At 44.0% G+C, this 13,903-nt stretch overlaps 1 protein-coding gene across 1 annotated transcript in view; it reads left to right on the top strand.

Annotated features, from left to right (window-relative positions):
* PLXNC1 (plexin C1) overlaps window positions 1–13,903 on the top strand; it is a 146,654-nt gene that overhangs the window by 118,778 nt on the left and 13,973 nt on the right. The window contains exons 20-26 of the mRNA XM_075599091.1: window positions 2,958–3,156; window positions 5,538–5,684; window positions 6,421–6,601; window positions 7,754–7,857; window positions 9,486–9,540; window positions 11,986–12,020; window positions 13,807–13,898. Of these exons, the coding sequence (XP_075455206.1) occupies window positions 2,958–3,156; window positions 5,538–5,684; window positions 6,421–6,601; window positions 7,754–7,857; window positions 9,486–9,540; window positions 11,986–12,020; window positions 13,807–13,898 (813 nt within the window). The remainder of the gene's footprint in view (window positions 1–2,957; window positions 3,157–5,537; window positions 5,685–6,420; window positions 6,602–7,753; window positions 7,858–9,485; window positions 9,541–11,985; window positions 12,021–13,806; window positions 13,899–13,903) is intronic.

Genomic DNA, 13,903 nt, shown 5'->3' with positions numbered 1-13,903 from the left:
CGCCAGTCTCGCGCCCCCCAGCCGCCCACCACCCGCGCGCCCCCCGAGCCCACCTCCCGCGCCCTGCTCCCCCGAGCCCTACTCCCGTCCCGTGCAGCTGCAACGGGGATATCGGGGGCTGGGGGGAAGCGGCTGGCGTCAAGGAAGCAGAACCCACCTGGTCAAGGTAAGTCGCCCACACAGTCACTGTCACCCACCACCCAGTCACTGTCACCCACCACCCACTGTCACCCAGTCAGGGTCACTTGTCACCCACCACCCAGTCAGTCACCCACCACCTCCCACCCACTGTCACCCCTCACCCACTGTCACCCCCCACCCCCTGTCACCCACCACCCAGTCACAGTCACTCGCCACCCACCATCCACTGTCTCTGTCACCCACCACCCAGTCACTTCACCCACCACCCAGTCACAGTCACTGTCATCCACCACCCAGTCACAGTCACCCACCACCCAGTCACAGTCACTTTCACCCACCACCCAGTCACTAATCCACCCCACCCACTAAAACCCACCCAGTCACCAAGTCACCCACCCACCCAGTCACTAACCCACCCACCAAAACCCACCCAGTCACTAAGTCACCCACCCACCCTCTCACCCACCCAGTCACTCACCCACCCAGTCACTCACCCACCCAGTCTCTCACCCACCCAGTCACTAACCCACCCACCAAAACCCACCCAGTCACTAAGTCACCCACCCACCCTCTCACCCACCCAGTCACTCACCCACCCAGTTTCTCACCCACCCACCCACCCACCCTCTCACCCAGTCACTCACCCACCCACCCAGTCACTCACCCACCCACCCAGTCTCTCACCCACCCACCCAGTCTCTCACCCACCTAGTCTCTCACCCACCCACCCAGTCTCTCAAGTCTCTCACCCACCCACCCAGTCACTAACCCACCCACCAAAACCCACCCAGTCACTAAGTCACCCACCCACCCTCTCACCCACCCAGTCTCTCACCCACCCACCCAGTCTCTCACCCACCCACCCAGTCACTCACCCACCCACCCACCCAGTCTCTCACCCACCCACCCAGTCTCTCACCCACCCACCCACCCAGTCTCTCACCCACCTAGTCTCTCACCCACCCACCCACCCAGTCTCTCACCCACCCACTCTCTCAACCCAGTCTCTCACCCATGCATCCAGTCACTAACCCACCCAGTCACTAAGTCACCCATCCTCTCAAACCAAGTCACTCACCCACCCACTCACCCACCCACCCAGTCTCTCACCCACCCACCCACTCACCCACCCAACCACCCACCCACCCTCTCACCCACCCACCCACCCACTCAAAGTCACTCACCCACCATTGTAATGTTTTTTTCTGTAACACACTAATCCACCCCACCCACTAAAACCCACCCAGTCACCAAGTCACCCACCCACCCAGTCACTAACCCACCCACCAAAACCCACCCAGTCACTAAGTCACCCACCCACCCTCTCACCCACCCAGTCACTCACCCACCCAGTCACTCACCCACACAGTCTCTCACCCACCAACCCAGTAACTAACCCACCCACCAAAACCCACCCAGTCACTAAGTCACCCACCCACCCTCTCACCCACCCAGTCACTCACCCACCCAGTCACTCACCCACCAACCCAGTCACTCACCCACCCACCCAGTCACTCACCCACCCACCCAGTCACTCACCTACCCACCCACCCACCCAGTCTCTCACCCACCCACCCAGTCTCTCACCCACCCACCCAGTCTCTCACCCACCCACCCAGTCTCTCACCCACCCACCCACCCACCCAGTCTCTCAAGTCTCTCACCCACCCACCCAGTCACTAACCCACCCATCAAAACCCACCCTCTCACCAAGTCACCCACCCACCCTCTCACCCACCCAGTCACTCACCCACCCAGTCACCCACCCACCCAGTCTCTCACCCACCCACCCAGTCACACCCACCCACCCAGTCACTCACCCACCCAGTCACTAACCCACCCACCAAAACCCACCCAGTCACTAAGTCACCCACCCACCCTCTCACCCACCCAATCACTCACCCACCCAGTCTCTCACCCACCCACCCAGTCTCTCACCCACCCACCCAGTCTCTCACCCACCCACCCAGTCTCTCACCCACCTAGTCTCTCACCCACCCACCCAGTCTCTCACCCACCCACTCTCTCAACCCAGTCTCTCACCCACCCACCCAGTCTCTCACCCACCCACCCAGTCTCTCACCCACCTAGTCTCTCACTCACCCACCCAGTCTCTCACCCACCCACTCTCTCAACCCAGTCTCTCACCCACCCATCCAGTCACTAACCCACCCAGTCACTAAGTCCCCCACCCATCCTCTCAAACCCAGTCACTCACCCACCCACTCACCCACCCACCCAGTCTCTCACCCACCCACCCAGTCACTCACCCACCCAACCACCCACCCACCCTCTCACCCACCTAGTCTCTCACTCAACTCAAAGTCACTCACCCACCATTGTAATGTTTTTTTCTGTAACACAATAAGAAAACAGTTAAGTAAAAGTTGCGCGCTAAAAAATATTTTTTCATGGTAGGCGCGCTATGGGTTTGGGGGGGTGCGCTATGGGTTCCGGGGGGGGGGGCTGCTCCTTTCATTTGTCCTGGGCCCCATGATTTCTGTTGGCGGCCCTGCTTATTAGACATACTGTAGCTGGCTAATGTTTCACAGGATTTTATTGTTTGTCTTTCTCTGGATCTATATGCTGTAATTACAAATATAGGATGAGTATCTGAATCAACTACATTTAGCAGTTGAACATTGAATTAGATGAACATACAGTATGTCTTTTTTAAACCTCATCTGCTATGTAATTACATGGCGGATGTGTACATCTCTATTTGTGCATTCTAGCCTGGTAACAGTAAATGGTTTACTGTTTCATGATCTATGCAAATATTTTTGTGCATTTCTATTGTTCTTATTTTTTAACAGGTGTATGTTTGCGTCCTTCTTGACCATTAAACTTCAGAGTAATCTGGTCTACCTCACTCAGCTGCTTGAAATTTTGATCAGAGACCTAATGGAGCAAGCGAGCAACACAAACCCAAAACTCATGCTGAGACGTACAGAATCTGTTGTGGAAAAATTACTGACTAATTGGATGTCTACATGTCTGTACGGGTTCCTGAGGGTAAGCGGGGTATTGTTGCTTTGAAAGCATGGTCTGTGGCCCTTTTATGGAACGTCTAAAAGCTAGTCCATAGCTAGGCACCCAATCCAGCCATTGACTTGAATAGCAGTTAACCCTGCATTGGGTGTGTTAATCCTCAATGGACTTTTGTGATTTACCTCCTCACAAGGGAAACAAAATGAAATCGATTTTCAACATAAGGCAACAATTCACGTGTTCTCATTAGTGTGTTAGCTTTGAAACTACTTAAAACCAGAGACAGAACATGAAATACAGACAGAGCTCAGTGCACATCCAGTGAAACTTATACACGGTACAGTGCCTAAATATATATGTATAGATATCTATTAAATAAAATGGTCTTTTAGTTTAACATTTTGGCCAAAGTGTTGTAAGCCCTTGAGCCACTACATGGTAGACCACATGTCAAGGGTCCCTAACACTAATATAAATTCTTAATAACCTGTGCATTACCAGGAAGAATGATTTATAATAAATCTGTCAAAATTAGTTGCATAGTTCTAAGTCTAATTGAAGCTCTTATTAACATGTACATTACCAGGAAAAGCACTCTGTATTAGATTTGTCACAATCAAACTGCAAGCAAGCAAGATCCCCTAAGAGTGGGAGATGCACTGGAGTGAGCTTTTAACCATTTAAATGTGGGAGGGGGTGAGCTTCAAATAGGTAGGAGGAGCCACCCTCCAATCAGCTAAGACCAGCTGAACAAGAATTGTAAAACATACAGGACACCTAAAAGCTCATATTTTACCCCCAAAATAACCACAACATATATATAAGCATATAAGTGTCACAGGGGAGTGCTACTGAGCATGGCAATATATATTTAAAACCAGAGACAGAACATGAAACACAGACAGAGCTCAGTGCACATCCAGTGAAACTTATACACGGTACAGTGCCTATAAGTCCTCTGTGACACTTATATGCTTATATATAGAGAGTTTTGGGGAATGACCCCCTTGTATCCCTGGGGCTACTAAAACCAAGGCTGTTTTTCAGTCCATAGTGCATGAGGAGGAAGACATCACTTAGTGAGATATAAACAATAAAGTTCATCCAATTGTAGACTACTACAGGGTGGGGGGCATTATTCGGTAGAAGTACAGCTGGACACCTCCTAGGAGATGCCCAAAGGTAAGTCCATGCAATCCGATACAACCTCACCTGCACCCTGTGTCCAGCGGAGAAGAGTTCAGCGGTCAGTACTCACGAATTGCCTGCGTGATCTGCCAGTGTAGCTGATGATGAAGCAGCACGATGTCCAGCTGCGTGGTGCTGTCGGCGTGCTCCAGCCGTGTATAGTAAGCCAGGTAAGGGAAGGAAAAAGGAAATGACGCGGCGGTCACAGCTCCTCCAATCAGCCTCACGCAAGGTAGAAAAAATAAAAAACTTTATTTGTTATGCAACATGAACAACAGCGAGTGTTCATGTTGCATAACAAATAAAGTTTTTTATTTTTTCTACCTTGCGTGAGGCTGATTGGAGGAGCTGTGACCGCCGCGTCATTTCCTTTTTCCTTCCCTTACCTATGCTTATATATATGTTGGTTATTTTGGGGGTAAAATATGAGCTTGTAGGTGTCCTGTATGTTTTACAATTCTTATTCTGCTGGTCTTAGCTGATTGGAGGTCCTGTAAGCTTTGAAAGTATGATAGATTCAATACTAAATTGGCTAATATTTTATTATAAGTGGGACCAGGGTCCTATGGAGGGGTGTGTGTGTGTGTGTGTGTGTGTGTGTGTGTGTGTGTGTGTGTGTGTGTGTGTGTGTGTGTGTGTGTGTGTGTGTGTGTGTGTGTGTGTGTGTGTGTGTGTGTGTGTGCGTGTGTGTGTGCGTGTGTGTGTAAAAACATGCAAAAACCTTGATCATTTGGGATTTTTGAAAACTGTACACAAGATGTGATTACAGAAATAATCATGTACATTTGCTTGATTTGGGATTTCACCCAAGCTTCTTTGCATTAGAGACTTTCCAAAAAGTGCAATTATTCTTAAACTATCAATAGTCGTAGACAATGTGTGATATAATTTATCATAACAACTTGAAATTGGGATTCATTATAAAGACATACAGTAGATGAAACCGAAGTCTTTACCTGTCATGATAAATACAGGAATGGAACGAGATAAAACCTCTTAAAAATATTCTCCCTCATGGTATTTCCTTTTACCCATTGTACCAAATTATAGTTGCCTTTCCAAATGTTTCTGAAAAGTAAAACAGAAATTCAAAGAGCCTTATTCAGTACAAAAAGGGGCGATCGGCCAAAAACTGCCATTCAAGTCAAGTTATTGTATAAGAACAAAACAGTTTTGTTTTTTTTACCTAAAACGAACTGTATTCGGTTATTATTCAGGGATCTGTGGGAGAACCGCTGTACCACCTTGTCAATATGCTAAACCAGAGGATACACAAAGGCCCAATAGATGTTGTAACCTGTAAAGCACTGTATACTCTGAATGAGGACTGGCTGCTTTGGCAAATGACTGACTTTAAAAGCGTGGTAAGTCTTTCTTCACAAATTGCCTTCCCCCCTTTTTTTTCTCCCTAATTAAACTTACTTGTCTACCAGCAGTTTCCAATTATTTTATGCAGCAGTTTGTTTTCATTTTCAACAATCTACTTTAAATATATTTTAGTTAATTTACTTAATTAAGAGTATTCAATAAAAGAAAGATTCCCAGATTTGTTAACCTTCACGCTATTGTATTTATCTTGCATTTTATGTTACATTCATAATGTAGGTGAAATGAATGCATTATACCAACAGAACTATAATTTCTGTTGAAGTGGTTTATACTGTAAATACAGCTCAACCCCGTTATAACGCGATCTGTTACAACGCGAATCCGCTTATTACGCAAGCGTGGCTCCCAATTTTCATATTTATGAATACCTTACAACATGTTTATTGGTATCTTAAATACTTTATTGTACAATGCATACAATTGTACTTATTTCTAACACGATCCGCTTATAGCGCGATGTGATTCTTTGGACCCCAAGCACAGCGTTATAAGGGGGTTGAGCTGTATACTGTATCATTAACTATTTAATGAGCTCTCGTAATGTTATTAAAACTCTTTAAATCGCCTGCCATGATTTTATTTAGATTTTTTTAAGGAATCTAGTTGCAACTCAGTGTCCATAAAAGTAGATTTTCATCTAGGAATTTGGGCATAGATAATCAGTTTTCCCAGGCAGACACGATTTTAACATGATCTACTGTGCTGTTTTAGGAGCTGAATGTGTATTTTCCAACAATGTCAGAAGACGAGAGGCAAGAAGATGTCAGCCAAAGCATTACCGTTAGTGTTCTGGATTGTGATACAATTGGACAGGCCAAAGAAAAAATCATTCACACGTTTTTAAGCAGAAAAGGATATGCCTATGGCCTTCCACTTTGTGACATTGGTCTAGGTAAGATAGCCGTCGTAACCTCAAGTAACAAATATTTGTTAGAATCCAGTTTTATTTGTGCATGTGAAAACTCTGTTTTTACCCCATTTTCCAGCTCTTTATGATTTTAGCCATGAAACATTATCCTCCTGTGATTGACGTGTAACCAACATCAATATTCTTCTTAATCTCTCCCCACTTGCATTCTGGGCTGCGATGGTGAATTTGGCTCCGATGCTCAACAGTGCACTTGAAGTGCAAATAACAATTTTCGAGAAAATGTTAGCGAAAACATGCACATTATTTTAGATTGCACTTTGCGCTGAATTTTAGAACCAAATTGTAGAACCGAATTTTAGAATACTCTGCTCGTGAGTATGCAATTTATAGGACCTAAGACATACAGGTGGTCAGAGGAAGAGAAGAACATGAACAAATATAAAAGAGAAGGCTCAGGGGAAAAGCTGGAACAGAGTCCTACATTTATTATATTTGGGAGGTCAGCCACCACCCTCATTCAGAGGTGCCAGGCAAAACCAGATTATCGTAATGTCACAAGTATGTCCCACAAAATCACACAACCACATCTTGACATCAGAGGAGTGGCACACAATATTATGGCTTGAAGTCCTGGCATCACAGGACCGGCCCTTGACAGTGGGGCCAATGCCCTCCAGGTCGTCTCCTGTTGCCCCTCTATAGCCAGTTGGAATGGAGGACTAAAAACACATTACTATTTCTAAGTGACCAAGGTTACACATTCTTATAAATTACTGATGATAAATATAAAGGCCCAAGTTGATGAAGGGTTACAAAGATCATAGTTACATGTAATATAAGTATGCAGTAACTGGCAGCCAATGTAACAAAGGGCTTTATGTTTGTACTTGTATACAGTATGTAAAGCAGAGGTCCCCAACTCCAGTCCTCAAAGACCGCTGCCAGTGTAGGATTTAAGGATAGCCTCTCATTAGAACAGGTGGCCCAATCATTTTGACTGAACCACCTGTGCTCTAGCAGGGGTATCCGTAAAACATGCACTGTTAGTGGTCCTTGAGGACTGGAGTTGGGGACCTCTTATGTAAAGCATCATGATACCATGATCTTTTTGTGTTGGGGACCTCTTATGTAAAGCATCATGATACCATGATCTTTTTGTGTCCTTTTAAACAGAACTTCATCATGGTCAACAATTTAAGGAACTGTTAGATGTAGATATTTCCTCAGATATTCTGGAGAATGGCATAACAAAGTTAAATACCATAAAACATTACAAGGTAAGAGGGTTTTAAAATAGCTATTTGCTAGAAATGGGCAAACGTTTGTCAAAGTTCAAATGTACTCCGAAAAATATAACTTGTGAGCACATTTATATGCCTCCGACAGGTCTGCAACCCTGTCTTTCGCCATTATCTCTTAGCATACAATACTTCCACTGCAGCCAGGGATTCTGGGTAATGATATGCAAATGAGCACTCAGTGTATCACCGTTTGCTCCTTGTCCAATTTAACATGAACTCCTATGAGCTTATGAAGGCCGTATTACACAGTATTTCAGCACAGCCTGGCTTAAAGAAGTGCAGAGCCAGTAAACCTCTTCACAGACATCTGTTTCAACTTTTTGGGGTCTAAGTTTTAAAAAAAAGTCACTCAATATTTATTTTTATTTGATTATGTAAAAATGCTACTAAACTAAAGCTATAATAAACTTATTTAGAAGTTTCTGAAACACAAAAGCATGAACCTTTGCGTGTTTGGGAAGAAATAGCAACGTTTATGGCTAATCACTACTGAAAACACAGATTGTAAATGTCGCATTAAAAAAAAAACATTTTTAATAAAGTATTAAAATATTAATACCTTCTGACCTCCCTTCACAAATGCAAACTTCCCAAATGAAACATTAAAATACACACAAACCAATTTGAGTATTTTGTTTACATAAATGCCATATGGTAATAGAGTACTGAATCAGCAGGGTGCCAACTGTATATCACATTCAATCATTTATTGAATTGGATGTGAGCGAGTACATATTGAATGCTTCTATGCGCAGCATGCAGTACTGTATTGTACCCAAGGCAGTGTTCAGGAAGGAGTCATCAGTCAACACTGAACTTCCATTGAACTAGAATTCCACATTTTGACGGGTACACCAATAAAGATTACAGTAACTGGTTGAGAACATGATATTTCGCCATTTCAAATGTTAATGCAATGCTTGCGCTGCATTACTGTTCGGGGGGCGGGGGGGGGGGGGGATTTCATTGTTTATGTAGAAGTATATGCAATTCCACTTTTTCATTCTATTCTTAGCCTGGCTGGTTTCATTATTACGTTAGTTTAGCACACACTCAACTTCCTTGTCAAAGCACTGGGGAAGTGGCTATCCTGTTGGTAAGGAGCCACAGTACAGGCTGCTAACATGCTGCACAATGCTAGCCCTAATTAATACATTCCAATGCAATGTTCACTCATTCATTTCTGTACAGGTATTATATTAAATTTATAAAGGTTGCAAGCATTTGCAACATTGTATTAAGGTTCTTTGTGTCTAATTTGCTTCACACTAGCGCAAGTTGACGAAAAACAAATGTACCCCTTTGCTGCCAGATAATCCAACAACACGTTTAATCATAAAGATATTAACCATTGTCATTCCCCCTAGTGATCACATAGCTACGTTTGAATGTGGACTGGCCGATGATCGCAAATAAGGGAAATAGGGTTTACATAGCGAGTACACGATTACACTAATTACAATTGAATACATGTTCATTATTGATTCCTTGATTCCTTTGATGAATGCCATTCACAAATTCATACATTCCAATGTACATATTCCATATTTCCTAATCCAATTGTTTCAATATTGTTGATTAAAACAAAGTTTGTTTTTTTCCAGATTGAAAATGGAGCAAATATCAATGTTATCACAAAGAAAAACAGCAGTACAGCAGGTAAAAACTGCATAGGAACTCTCATGCCCTAAAGCATTTGTGCCAGAGACATGTTTTGTTTCTCTTTGGGGCTAAGTATGAATGGGTGGCTAAAAAACCTGGAGAATAGGTACACATAAACACCCCAGATTTATCAAACCAAAACATATTCTGCTGAAATGTACAGTAATATATATATATATATATACCGGTATATTTAATCATATAAAAACATTACTTGTGAGCACATTCACATGCCTTAGACAGTTCTGCGACCCTGCTTTTCGCCATTATCACCTAGCATACAGTGCTTCCACTGCAGCCAGGGATTCTGGAAACGACATGCAAATGAGCACACAGTGACACCTTTTGTCTTAAAGCCATTATTACATGGCACCCTTAAGCCAATGCTCAATGTTTTAACATAGCTTTTAAACATAGCCTGGGATGAGATGCAAAGCCAGTGAACCCACTCACAGACAGACTGTTTCGACCTTGTGGTTCTCATCAGTGTAATGTTGGTTGTACTTGCTTTGCAATTTAAGACTTTTTAGTCACCTTTTCACCCACCATAACCTAAATAATGTGTGGTGAAGACCTACCCAAAGTCTTAAATTGAAAAGCCAGTACAACCAACCTCACACTGATCGCCAAGAATAAAAGCCTGACAACTATTGGTTTAACCCGTTCAGTGCCGAAATTTCTCAGGGCATTTGAAGAAGTTAGCCCACTTCATAGGCTAATCCCTATATTGCAAGGCTGTTCCCTATATAAACAAAAGGCAAATGGGCTAACAGAAACAAAGGGGTCATTTACTGACTGACCTAGCCCTATTTGTGTCTCTTCCTTGACTCTGCCATTGTTGGAACATGCTAATTAATGGGGGATTGAACTGTTTGCTCTGCTTTCAGTGCCCAGCTTAAATATTGCAGTATAAAAACAGGGGCAAGTATCTGTCTTAGGAAGACTAATAATTTGCTCCTTACTATAACTTTTTATTTAACCCCGCTGCCCGTAGGAGAGCTTTGCTATTCTGCATGAAACATGTTAGCTTGTTTTAGACCTGTCCATTCTCGCTGATTTTCTGTCAATCTCCCTGATTTGGGGTCACTCACTGATTTTCATCATCCACGCCTGATAGACATGGTGTGGTCACTGATAAAAATCTGCACTTTTTCATTAAAATGCCTATTCAGTGCAGAAATCACAGATTTGAGTTTTTGAAGATTGACGCCTATGTTTTAGTCATTTGTATGCAGCTAGTATGCCACTGGCACAGAAGCTCATAAACAGTAGCATGCAAATAGGTTCGATTACTGCAGGATAAGACTGAAAAAAACAACATAAGTTACTATAATTACTCAGGGCCGCAGATAGATTTCCCTCATTTCACATCTCACGAGCCCCCTCCTCTATTTCCACCTCTTCCCATGTATTTCTCTCACCTCCATCTCACTCTTGACCCCTCTCTTCCTCACACAATCCCCCCCCCTCACTCCCTGTCTTACACCCCCTCTTCTCTCACTTTCACCCACTCCATCAATTACCACCACTCTTACTCAATCCCGCTCCCTCAATCCCCCTCCGCACACTCATTCCCTCCCCCCTTCCCTGGCCCCATACACATTCTGTACATACAATCCCCCACACAATATAGATACTAAAAAAAAACACCCCCAAATACATACAAAATCCCCCCACCCAGACATACAACCCACCCACCACATACATTAAAAAACACCAAATACATACAATCCCCACACGACCCCGAATATATTAAAAGAAAACACCCACCCCCTAAATACATACAACCCCCCCACCACCCAAAATACATACAAAAGCCCCCAAATAAAAAAAAATAATTGGGGAGAGTTGGGGCTCGGCGGCAATGAGAGGACCGGCAGCCGGGCAAAGCAGTTAGGCCCGGCCAGAGATCAGAGCCAACTTCCAACGCTCTCCCCCCTGTCAGTACCTAAAACATCACATTCAGTCTGTTTCTGTGCTTCCGGTTGTAATAATAAGGTAATATAAGAATATTGTCTTGTAACTCTATGAATTTTCTTATTAGATTCTGGCAGAGCTGTCAGCGCAATTAGCAGGGACTGGGGATGAAAAAGCTGTAACCTGAAGAAAGTGGTTAACTTGTAAATGCTATGGCACGTGATAAGATTTATAAAAGCAGGGTAGTATTGTGCAGATGCTTATATACTGTACAGATGAAATGGGCTTTATTGTCTCTCTGCTGGAAAATTTTGCAATATTTGTGTCCTCTCTGCCACTGAATCTAAAGAAAACTTTGTGATATTCTGAAATATAAGGGGATTTGTAGTATTGCTGGGGGAGCAATGTCACACACTGCATGCGTATGCGCGTCATATACTTACCAAGGCCTTATCATAATTAGATCTGTCTTCAATAATATACTCATTCGTATGAAATGTTAAATTACTTCTTTTTGCTTTGTAGATATTGAATACTCTAGTAGTGAATATTGCCATCTGGTAAGTATACTTTTCATGCTAGGGATGTGGATATTACTGTTAAATATATTTTTCAACCTTAAATTCACTTTCAGTAGCTTTTTTCTTTAGAATATAAAGAAGAACACGTGTATGATATAGAGTTGGGCAACATACCTGCGCCATAGGTATACCGCGCTAATAAAAATACACAGTAACTCAATACCATTATTTATTGCCGCAGTATTTCTATGTGCTGGGTGTTGGGGTAAAAGCTTCTTACGGAGCCTCCTTTCTCCCTTTCGGTGGAGCTTCTTATGCTTGCTGTAGCGCGCACATACGCATGCGCACACATTTAGGCATACAACTGACCAGCTTCAAAGAAGCCACGCTGCTTAACCCCCTTCCTCCCCATGCCTATTATCCCCTTCTTTCCCCTAAGCTTTTTAACCCTTTCCTTCTCAATAAATCCGCCCTCTTAACCCTATACTCACTTTTATCTTTAACGCCATCCTCTCCCTTAACTCTCCTTTTAAGAGGGGAGGCTAATAGTGGGCTTAGAGAATAAAAAAGGCAGGGGGTCCACTACGTGGCCCAGAGGTCACGCCTCTCTTGGCGATATCCTTTCCTATCCTATATGCTGAAAAAAAAAAGAAAAAAAAAACTTGTATTAGGTTGCTATGACTTGTTATATGCCTGTAATCCTGATTATTCATTGATAAAAATGTTTGGGGGGAAAAAAAAAAAAGCAGAGGGTTTTAGACAAAATATACTCAAAGTACAAATATGGGGTTTTGCTGAAGAGGGAGAAAATACTATTTTTTATAAGTCCCAAGCAAAGCCTGTACTGGGGTATTAGGTGCCCCCCAACTAACTTTCACTCTTTTCACAGGATGTGTACTAGAAGAAATGCACATCGCACACACTCCCCCATTATCTCTCTCCCTCACTCCCCCCCCCCCATTCTTTCTGACCCCATCACCTCCCTCCCCCTCATTCTCTTTCCCCTCATCCCACTCCCCCCATTCTCTCTTCCTGACCCCCTTCTCTCATCCCCAGTCTCTCTCCATCATCCCCATTCTCTCTCCCTCACTCCTCCCCTCCCCCCCCATTCTCCCCTTGCCTGGGGAGAGGAGCGGGGGAGGTCCTCCCTGGCGGCAGATACCTCAAGTTTTCACCGAATTCCTTGTCAGACTGCGGGGGCGGGCTCTGTCCCCATCGTCATATTCTCCTCCTGTGCTGCCACCCTCTTCCTCGTTCATTTTTGGCCACTAGGCAAACTAGGCAGTTTACCTAGAGTGGCAAAAATTGGTGTCCCCCAAATGTTGCCGCTCTAGGTGACCGCCTAGTTTGTCTCGTTGTTAAACCTGCCCTGGTCCCAAGTGCTATATTATATCCCCTCAAACACACCTTTAAATAGCACATGGAGAGACACCCTATGCACAAGAAATAGCCACCCTTCAGAAACCTTGGACATATGCCAATCGAATATGCTCAAGACTCGTTTGTGATCTCTCACTCGTTAACCCTATGCTAATGAGTTAAATGACTTCCGTTGTTTTTGCATATACTCAGCTTAGTGGGTTTTCAGTTAAACTCAGGGAGAATTACGTCTGTTACTTATTTAGGTAACCTGATGTTATTCCCCCTGATGTAACCGAGCTTAGCGCATCCGGACCCCGGGGTTCTCACTGTGTGTAATCAGTGCATTGCAGTACATGGGGCTACTGCTGGCATTGTGTCGCCTCTGCACGAATGCGACACAAGAGAAGCATTAGTGTCCTTCTCCTACTGTATAGGCTGGTTGCTGAGATTTGTTTTATTTTAGGTTTCACCTGACTCAGAAAACTTTGAAGATATAGACATTGGGCAAAAGAAAGGCAAACAAAAGTTTAAAGTAAAGGAGCTGTATCTGACCAAGCTAC

This window comes from Ascaphus truei, chromosome 5, assembly GCF_040206685.1.
Source record: "Ascaphus truei isolate aAscTru1 chromosome 5, aAscTru1.hap1, whole genome shotgun sequence".
Lineage (NCBI taxonomy): Eukaryota > Metazoa > Chordata > Amphibia > Anura > Ascaphidae > Ascaphus > Ascaphus truei.
The sequence above is the reverse complement of the archived record's forward strand: the minus strand, read 5'-3'. Positions and strand labels throughout refer to the sequence as shown.